Genomic DNA, 10617 nt, shown 5'->3' on the forward strand with positions numbered 1-10617 from the left:
AACATCTTCATCCCCGCTTTCCTCCTTTAAATAAAAAATGTATGACAGAGGAGACTCATCCACGACCTCTGACACAAAACTCTCGTCCTCTTGTATGTTTCCATGTCCATAGCGTTCCTTGACAGTGTCATTTCTAAGTCACCAATTTAGTGCTACTTGACCCCAATGTAATTTCCCATTGGGAAACTACTAGCACCAAGTTGCTAATTGGTTCACAAGATGCTTCCGAGACACTGGCCCCAACAATCCCGCCCCCTTGATAAACAACCAATCACATTCATTTTTTCACTCTTGTAAAGTCGGGCACCACTCAAGAGAATTCGAAATTGCAACCGTTGGAATAGCCGCTTCCCTTAGACTTTTTAAGAAGAAATACAACCAGGGTTGCTTGATTATATTGGGTTTATTCTCAACCTAATAGCCTACATGCGTCCCAGAATGCATTGTGTTAATGACATCATGATTTTTACTTATCCCATATTTCAGGCAGGTTTTCCTGGTATCATTCAGTCCTATATGCAGCAATAAATTCTGCTTTGATTTATTGCCACCATCTTTCTTTATATTGTGTATTCTTTTTTCCCTTTAAAAAAAAAAGAAAGAAAGACAACCCCACAGGTTCTGAAGCTCTTCTACTTTATATACTTTAACATATTATAATTCAATTCCAGGAAGTTATTGTACTATATGCTCTGGTATAATCCTGTATTTATGAATTCTAAAACATCTTGTGTTTTTGTCTTCTTTCAGCTTTCAAAAGAAGTGGGTGGGTTGAACATGAACTTCCCTCTGCAGGTAAATCTAGATATAAATACACCAGATTTCCTTTCATTTTACATAATTACATTAATAGATGACAAGCTGGTGCTACTTCCCGAAGGTTTGATGGGCTCTTGCTACTCCCTAGTTTCCAAGATGCTGATGAACATTAAGCTTAAAGGAGAGCAACCAAACATGATCCATTTAGTCTGATATAAAAGCAACTGGGTCAAACAAATATTAGTGAAGGCTGTTAAACTAAAATATTCTTTAGAAACATATTGAGCAGAAGTCATGAAATGATTCTTTTTTTGTAATTTGGTTTCTCAGGACTCAATGCGAGGTATGAATCCAAGCACTCTGCAGTCCATGTTTCAGGCCAACCACATGGGCAAAGGTAGTCTCTATGACAACCAGGGAGGAAAGATGAAGAAGAAACCATCCATGATGCTGCACTCTGATCCCAGCATCTTGGGTAAGTGAAGATTCAAGACAACAGCTGACAAGGCTAAAATGTATTTGATCAGAATTATGATGCTTTATGAAGACGATATAAACCCTTTATATAAAAGTTAGACTGAATTAGGCTGTAGATCACCAGTCTAACCTGAAATGCATCAGTTTTATTGTTTTCTGGTGACAGCTTGAAACTCTGCCCTATTTTGAACTTTGTGTCTTATTTCAACATGAAATAAAAGCACAATTTTATTTAATTTAGTCATATTTATTACATTTTTCCCCCTACATTGATTATTGCTCTATTTGCTGAATACAAGTAGCTTGATTTGATGCTGTATTTTACACATCCAAACAAACTTGTCTTGTCCAACACTGAATTGTGAGCATCAAGTCCAAGGCCTGCAGGCTGTTTGTTAACGAAATCCCAGCTTGATTTTCACAGACTCTTTCTCAAAATTGTGTACTTTAACCCCTTCATGCAGCATAGTGGGACATTAACATCTTCAATATTTTGATATGTTTGCACAAATTTAAGAAGCTGGTGATTCTGTAAAATTACCACAAGGAATTAAAATCACATTGAGGCTTTTTCCAGTTCATTTCGAGATTCAAAGATTTAAGCTACAGCTAAATGGAGGATTAAATCGATAATAGCTTCTCTTTAAACTGTCCACAATCCTGAGCTGCATCACTGTCACATGACCAAGCAAAAAGCCTTTGATTGCTGCTTTGGAGGTCATGATTCAGGTGTGCTGGAGCAGAGATGCAGCAAGCTGGATCCTTATGACCAGGATTGAAAAAAACAACAAAAAAAACACCCCCGTTAATGCACGACTTACACCAACTTTGCTACTCTCTTTGCTATCCATCTTAATCTACTTTTTGGACACCTCGATTTCCCTTTTTACTGCATCGCCGCCCAAGCCTACTGTAGAACAATGTTGGACACGTAAAAGCTATTGAGCTGGATTATCTACAAAAAATGGGCCTTTGGGAAAGCTTTTTTATGTCGGATATGAGACTTTGAGTTTGGGAGAAAAAAATAAAAATAATTATTGCTTTCTTTTCCTTTTTTATTCTCATTTAGATGCATTATCTCAATTTAAGTTACTTTATTTTTAATATCCACCTAAAACAACTTGTCAATTGTTACCCAACTTAACAATATTAATGTTTATAGAAAATGTACAAATCTGTTTAAACTAAGCAATTAATCTGAAAAGTTATTTTCCTCTGGAGTGAAGTATTTAATTTATGGTTGTGTTCTAAATCGCCTTCAAGGTTGGACCTATTTTCACTCTCATCAGTTTATTTTCACCACAACCAGTGGGTAAAGCTAATCTGGCTGGTGTGGATTTGACTTAACCAATCAGATGTTTTGCTTATAACAGCGACAAAATCATTTCTTGAGGGAAGGCAGCCAAGCACCCATAGTAATAACTGATTAAATTCTAATTATAAATTTTACATATTGACACCTAATGCGTTGACATGAATACATTTATTTGCAGTTTTAATTATGACTTCAATCTATATCATTATTTAAAGCATCTGAACATAACCTCAGGGAATCATGCTGTGGGAAGAGGACAGTAGAAAATGATTGCAGCGAATGATGGGAATCAGTCCCTGCCTGAATGAAATGCTAAAGCTGTGGGATTAAGATTTCCGTTGAAAAAGTCCAATCAAATGAAAGGCGTTATGCTTACCAATGAGGTAACGTTACCTTTCTCTCTGTCCCCCCTGCAGGTTACTCATTCCACAACACAGGCGATTGTCTGGGCATGAATGATATGGAGATGGTGGAGGATTACTGATGTGACACAGCGCAGCAGCAATAGCTACCTGAGGCCTTTTCTGTCTTTTAATCAGACAAACCTGATGACGAATGTGCACTGCTGGGGGAACCTGGGAGTGGGGAGGGGGGTGAGTATGGGGTCGGGGATTGGAATAGAAGGGAGCAAGCATGAGGGAAGGTGTAGGGTTAATCCCTTTGCCTCCCTCTGGTTAAAAAAAGGGCTCCCTGCTGCACCAGTTGATCACTAGAGCAGGGGAGGGTGAGCCGGGGTGAGGTTAGGATGGGTATCCTCTGGCACTCAAAAGTTTAAGCACCTTATTCTGAACTAATGCACTTTATTGAGATGGGATTTGACTAGTCGTTTTATTTCACGGTGTGTGTGTGTGTGTGTATACATTTGTGTTTGGAATGGATGCGCGCAGGACGACGCGTGTTCGTACGCATCGCCTGCCTGCATCTGAACTGGAAAGCAGGCAAGGAGGCGAAGGAGTCGGCGAGGCGATGTTGGGTTTATACAAGTCAGGGGGACCTTTTTTTTTTTTTTTGTTCGAACCTTATCAGAAAGCAAATCCTTTCTCGAAAGACAAACACTGTTGATATTTCTCTTGTTGAGCATTTTTTTTACATTTATATAAAAAGTAAAGCTATTGAAAAAAAAATGGAGTATAAAAAACTTGAAGATTTGCACTTGCCTAAAAAAAGAAATGAGAAAAACAACAAAAAAAAAATCCAACAAATGGGGTTAGTTTATAGAAGTGAATATTTTTGTGAATGTGAGAGAGCGAGTGTGATAGTCTGCACAATTTTTTTTTTTTTTCTGTTGCTTACCAAGATGTATGAAACATAAAGAGGCCATTTTGTCTTATTTTTTTTTTTTTTCCAGTAATTTCTCCTCATGTTCATGTTTGTTTGCTCCCCTTTATTTTCCAAACGGATCGGGGGGGTTGGATTATTTCATGTTTGCTTCAAGAGTGTGACTGAACCAGAGAGAGAGGGCAAACTGCACAAACATCCTTTCTCTCACCAGCTCTTCATCTTCAGCTAGATCTTAAAAAAAAAAAGATGCATACGGTTTGTAAATGTTAGCTTTGTTGTCATGACACAAAAGCTCACCGCTGGTTTAATTCCCTCTGCTTTGCTGCCGTCGGCGGCTCTTAAAGAGCCGACAGATGCCGCAGATCACGAGGGGCGGTTAGCCCGTGGGCGTGTGAGTGAGACTTTCTATGTATGCATGTGTTTTTTCAGAAGATGTGTTCATTTACTGTTCATAGAAGTGAGTTAAGACTACAGGTACTCATTTTGTATGTGCTTTTTTTTTTCTATGTGTATGAATGCACATTTGTGCCTAAGAACTTTGATATAGGGTGCATGGCCATTGAGACATTAACTCTTTTTCGAGAGCGGATGTGATGTGTGTCGGTGCTCAGCACATTGTATGTAAAGTTTGTAAGTTTATATGGTAAATATTTCTAGTTGTCTGTTTTTGGGGGGGTGGGGTGATCCATCAGAGAGGTTAGTCCAGTTCGTTTTTTTTTTTCCTGGGGTGTGATCACGTTGCCTTTTGTCAGCTCTCGATCTTGTGAATGAAAGGTGTCGAGCTTCTGACTCTGGAAAAAAACAAAAAAAAGAAAAAATACAGCATCTTTAATGTGCAACGGCACCAACGGTGCGAGAAATGTTAGCATATTGTGTTACTTCGTTGTTGCAATTTGATAATGACGAGTTTTTTTTTTGTTTTTGTTTTTTTTTATGAAAATATATATAGAATATATACATTATATACAAAGTTTAAAAAGTATTTTTTTTTTTTTGTTTTTTTTTTTTATGAAAATATATATAGAATATATACATTATATACAAAGTTTAAAAAGTATTTGGACTAAGATGAGCACTTGGGGCTGCTATTTGTGTTGTGTGTTAATTTTTTTTTTTCCCTAATTTGTTAGATTTTTGTTTCATTGCCATGTGAAGTGTATTATTTTTTTTTTTCTTAAAACATTGAATGTATTCCAAAAAATATTACAAACCCGTGCTGATTTTTTTTATTTTATTTTTTTTTTATGTATATTTTTTCCTCAGAAGATTTCAAAAAATGGAAACAGAAAAAAAATAGCTTCAGAGAGGTTTTCATTTCCACAGTTGGAGAAGAAGAAATGAAAACTAAAACCTCTGGATGGATACAGTTGAACACACTGCCTCTACAATCCTGGTCGTTGTGACTCAGAACTAAAAAGAAAGGACTTTTTTTTGTTGTTTTTCTATTCCATACTGGAGCTTTGGTTGTTTACAAACCACATGGATAACTGTGGGTGCAGTTATATATATATTTTTTTTGTTTAAAAAAAAAAAATTTTTTTTGTCTTCGTTTTTGTTCCCACATGAGGCGGGTGGGGTTTGCAAGTGCGCTTCTGCCATATGGACAATGAGTGGTGTTGGGGTTTTATTTTTGTTTTGCTTGACGAGTGGCAGGAATCAGAACAGCATGGGTGAGCTCCTCAAAGTCGGCCTTGTTAATAGAAAAAAAAACAAAACCCCTGAGGATGGACTATGTTTTCTGGAAAACGGAGTACAGGGCAGAATGAGCATTGAGGGAACTGAGAGGCCAAAAAAATAAAACGAGGAGCACACCTGGTTTGTGCGCTCGTCTCCACGTCAACCCTCCTACGCACTCGCACCCTGCTCTCACCGACTCACCTATGCACTTTTGTTCATTCAAGCTGTGAGGTACAATTCTGGGGACGGGAGCACAATTTACAACAGGAGGATTGCTACGACTTTGATTCAAAGTCTCAGAGAAAAAAAAAGATATTCCCAAACTGAAACGAGAGACTCGAGAAGCCCCCGTCTTCTCTCACCTCCTGTATATAAGCATATTTTTGTATTACCTTTTTGGAGTAGAAAGAAAAAAAAAAATTCAAATGGATGAAGGAAAATTCATGAGGCGTTGGACTGAATGTTCCTCATGGAGATGAAACCAATCGTTTTCAGTAGTTTTTAATCGGACTCACCGTGAGTTTCCCTTTACACACCACTAACCTTGAAATAATTGGGGGGGGGGATGCAAGGGAAACAAGCATGGACTGGGTCGTTTGGAGGCGCCAACTCATGGTTCCTTATCCAGAGGTTGAGTCATCAAGTGGTGGACGCTGTCGCCAAGGATGCTACCACTTGGTTTTCTCAAACTGATGACGACCTTCAGAGCTGTGAAGTCCCTGCAGGAGGAGAGCAGCATGGTAAGTCGTCCCTCTCCTTATCTCTGACGTTTATCTTTGGATTTAGGTAGTCTCATTTCCTGATGTTGCCTATAACATTTAGTCTCCAAAAGTGATGAACGGTTGGAATATTCACTTTAATATTGGATTCTCCTTCAAAAAAACAATATTACATCACAGTTTTTTTTCTTTTGCTCTTTTGTATATCCTGTGCACCTATTTTTATAAATGTTTCGAGAGCCGTTTTGTACTTTCTGTAGACCTGTAAAGACACTGCAATCACTACTATGCAGATGATATTCTGCTTTATATCTCGTCTCAACAGTTTTAAACAGTTTTTTTTTATTTTATAAACTCTTATAAGACCAAATAATTTTCTTTGATTAAAGGCTAATTCTGAAATTATCTTTATACAAAGGCGCTCTTGGTTTGGATGTCTGGCATTTGGGAAAGCTACACCAAGAATCAATTTCAACACTGAGCAAGGTTACATATGGTGTCAGTGTAAGAATTTCAGAGTTAATTTTACTCCACTAATTGTTGATTCTTTTTTTTTTTTTTTTACAAGTTTTAAAACTAAGTAAACAATTGTCAGTAATTCTAATTTTACTCTATGACGAATATTGACTCCAACTAGAGTAAAATTAACTCTGAAATTCTGACACCGAGATCAGTGTAACTTAAACTGTAAAGAGCAGGACCCCATGTAACCTGGCTTAGTGTTGAAATTTCAAGTTTGCTTTCGGATGCATGTGTCAAGTCTCTTTACATTTTCTTTTCCCTTTTCCTAAGCTCTTTTCTGTCATAAATCTTACTGGAGTTACTTAACTATGCTTTTGTTTCATCACCCAATGCACTCTACTCATTTTTAGCCAAATTTCCCCAGGTTGTTCAAGAAGGTGACGCTGAAACTTTTTTTTTTCCATAAGGGTGTGGAACCAGTGAAACATGGTGAAAATGGGTCCAGTAGAAAATTTGTAATGAATTCAAATTCATGTCTTCTTTTGAAGGGTAATTGAAATGTGTGGTTAACATTTTACCTTAAAAATGTTTGCGATATATCCCTGTCAGTAAAAACAACATTAATGCCAGGTATACGTCTGATGGTCAGAGTAACAACATGACATTAAAGGGCATATTGAGGATGTCTGGATTTATATTAAGAGAATCAATGTGGGTTGTGGTTTAATTGGCTTCTTCAAGGAGTGCTTGGAGTTGTTCACCATAATTTAACTTTTCCCTTCTTTTTTTTTTTTTTTAAAGTAACCACTATGTATATAGTCAGCCTTAATCTGATTTCTGACTGAACAGTTTGATATTTTTTCTCATGTTTGATGTCTCGCTCTCTTTCTCTCTGTCCTCTTCACAGGTGATTGGCTTTGCTTTATTTGCTGCCCTCTGTGAAGAGGATTTAATCCGCAGCCAACCCATGAATCGGCTCACCAAATCCTGCTCTTTTGAACTTTACCCCTAAGACACTTGTCTCGTTCCCGGACCGAGCGGCCCATTGGCATTATCAGTCGGACAGTTCATCAACCATCGCGTTTGGCACGGGGTTCGATCAGACGCCCTCCAGCGAGGAAGAGGCCAAATAAAAAAAGGGGCCTGCGTTGCTACATACAATGGTCATAATCCACCTCAGCCTGAAGCCCTGGAAAGATGGTTACTTTGACATGTATAACCAGCCCTCCTTTCTAAGAAGTCCCAAGACGAGGAAACGCAGAGAGATGGCGGCTGTCTTAAATTTGCTGCTGCAGTGGAACTGGATAGACTTGTACAAAACGAAAAGACTCTAAAACACGACAAATACACAAACACGTCGCAAAAATTCTCATGTCCAAAGGAGCGGCAAACATACACTACATGCACATTTCCAGCAGACGTTACACACCATAGCGATCCATGAATATCAGCTCGCAGAGAGACGGACGCATCGGCGCTCACCAGTTTAAACGATGCGCTTTGTAAATAATGTTAAAGTTGGTTTGGGTGACATTTTGTCTTTTTTTTTTCTCGCATAGTGGGGTTTTGCTTTATTTCTTTGTTCAACATGCCTTAAATTGTATAGTAAAGTCTTGAATGACTAACTGAAAATGTTCTCAATGATAAACTTTAGTTGGAAACCACCTTGCTAACTTAATTCAGGTTTCAGAAAGTTTTCAACACCTTTTTTTTTTTTTTTGCTTCTGTTTGCTAACAGAATTGTCTATAGACCTCACATGTTCATCCAATCACCTTTAAAAGTTACTAGCTAACTACAGAGTAGAGCGGCAAGTGTTTTGTTCTTTAAATCGATATTTGCCGGTGGTTGGATTTTTGTTGCTCTTTTGTTTTCATGAAAACGCAGAGTGAATTTTTCTGGAGGCAGTGCTTTTTTTTTTTTTTTTAAATCTCCTGAAGGAGTTAAGGTCTGTACTCTGGGGAGCTGAGCTGACCGGGTTGCATTTAATTAACCGTCCCTCATCTCACTGCTGCAGAACTGTGTTTAAAGACTCTGAGTGAATAAGTCATCCTTAAATTTTAGATGCAAGACTCTCCGTACACTCCAAGAAACTTGTATGTTTAAAAAAAAAACAAAAAACCTACTGATTTGCAGGTTTGAGGTACTCTCGTAACTGTACGTATTCTAAGAAAAATAAGAATTTTCTATTTTAACCTGGGTATTATTAAATGCTTACATTTAATTAATGATTAAATGTGCATAGCGTTGAGCTCCAGATATCAGGCACCAAGTGCAGGATTTATTTCCACAGAAAGCATTCCTCCTCATTGACTGGACATGCTGTAAAGCTAACAAAAGTCATAGTTGCAGCTCTTCAACCCAACCCCCCCACTGCTCTGCGTGGCGATCCATATAACCAGTGTATATGCACAATAATAAAAAAGATTCCTCACCATCACAGTTGGAAATAATGACAGATGGTCATTAAATTTCTTAATTTTTATGTTAATAAAAAGAATTCTAATCTGGTCACCAGAGGTGCTCCAAAGAAACATTGTCTGATTCCCAGCTGGATGATTCATCTTTGCTTGGCAGTTGATCATTGGTTGATTTTGAAAGTGAAGCTTTAACTCTCCATCTGTGCTCTGAATTTAAATGCATCACCAGTCAGATGGATCAGAGTAAGTAAAGAGCCTAGAGCGTTGGGTTAAAAGGTTTAAAACATTTGGCGTTTTTAGTCTGTTTCAGTATCCTTGCTTACTATAAAAAAAAATGAATTTTTTTTAATCAAGGCTTAATGACCTCCAGGTTGACTATTGGTCGCCTGTAGCCATCAGTGGAAATCTCCAGAAGACTCCCATTAGGATTGAACTCATAAATTGCAGCTCGATTATGTTAAAACAAAAAAAAAGGACCCATATGCCAAAAATAAGACATTATGCTAAACGTACTATAAGCTACTGTGGGATATTTTAAGATGATTCTCTGCAGCACAATGCTTTTATGATTACATAAACTGCCGAACCTTTGTCCAAAAAAAAGAAAAGCGAAGAAAAGGATGACTGGTCGCAGACTTCTTAAATTCATCTTGTAGTTATTATTTTTTTTGCAGCATATTTTTTTAAAAAGGATTTTAATTGTCACCCAGCCAGTTCAGCTCCCTTTGTTTCGAGTCTTTTGAATGTTGGAAAAAAAACAGCGAACTGTACATTTAATGAAACCGTTTCAGAAAAAAAGATCAAATGAAAACTGTAAATAGTTTGCCTCCTGTTTGAAGAACAAAATAAATACTAAATAAATGGCATTTAGCTGTCACTCTTGTTTTTCTTTTTTTATAAATGAAATTAAAAATGCAATAAAATGGAAGCTGAGCTATTGATTTGTAAAAGTAACAGATTCTTAACATATCTTTGAATTTTGATGATTATGGACCCTAGTTTTTAAAACGGGGCTGACCTCCCAGAAAGCTTGAGTATTGCATAAATGAAAAAAGTTTTAACACAGCCTGCTGTTTTATATTTGCACTCAATAAGGGTCACCTTTTGGATAAATGACTGCATCAGTGGCCTGCAGTCTAGAGGAAGCTTTCATTTCCTGGTGAAGTGCTGACAGCAGGTGACGGAACAACACAGATTCTCTGATGGTGGAAACTTCACTTTTAATAATAGGACACTTTGATGCTGTCTCACACTTGAATAAATTTACATTTTCATTTGGAAACCACCCCCCCGCCATCTTGGGTTTCAGGACTAACTTTGCTAGACTTGCTTCCAAAGCTGAGTCAATCCTAGCTGCTTGAAGTCTTTTTTTTGTATGTTAGATTTTCCTTCCACCAAATTTCCACCTTAATATGCTTGGATGCAAGAGTGAACATCCAGCTTCTTTAGCAATAATTGTCAATCACACCTACTTTATACTTGTTAGCAGTCTTTTATAAGCCATTTTAA

At 37.5% G+C, this 10617-nt stretch overlaps 1 protein-coding gene and 1 long non-coding RNA gene across 3 annotated transcripts in view; both read left to right on the plus strand.

The window, feature by feature from the left end:
* gigyf1 (GRB10 interacting GYF protein 1) overlaps positions 1–3127 on the plus strand; it is a 29916-nt gene extending 26789 nt beyond the window's left edge. For both annotated transcript variants that reach the window (XM_015373799.1, XM_015373800.1), the window contains exons 23-25: positions 751–795; positions 1090–1234; positions 2968–3127. In XM_015373799.1, the coding sequence (XP_015229285.1) occupies positions 751–795; positions 1090–1234; positions 2968–3035 (258 nt within the window). In that variant the 3' untranslated portion in view covers positions 3036–3127. The remainder of the gene's footprint in view (positions 1–750; positions 796–1089; positions 1235–2967) is intronic.
* A 1712-nt stretch (positions 3128–4839) lies between these two features.
* LOC107084116 lies at positions 4840–9857 on the plus strand. The gene is made up of 2 exons (XR_001481208.1): positions 4840–6249; positions 7598–9857. It is a non-coding gene; the product is annotated as an uncharacterized LOC107084116 (long non-coding RNA).
* Positions 9858–10617: the final 760 nt, after the last annotated feature.

This window comes from Cyprinodon variegatus, unplaced genomic scaffold (assembly GCF_000732505.1).
Source record: "Cyprinodon variegatus isolate N-32 unplaced genomic scaffold, C_variegatus-1.0 Scaffold92, whole genome shotgun sequence".
Classification (NCBI taxonomy): Eukaryota; Metazoa; Chordata; class Actinopteri; order Cyprinodontiformes; family Cyprinodontidae; genus Cyprinodon; species Cyprinodon variegatus.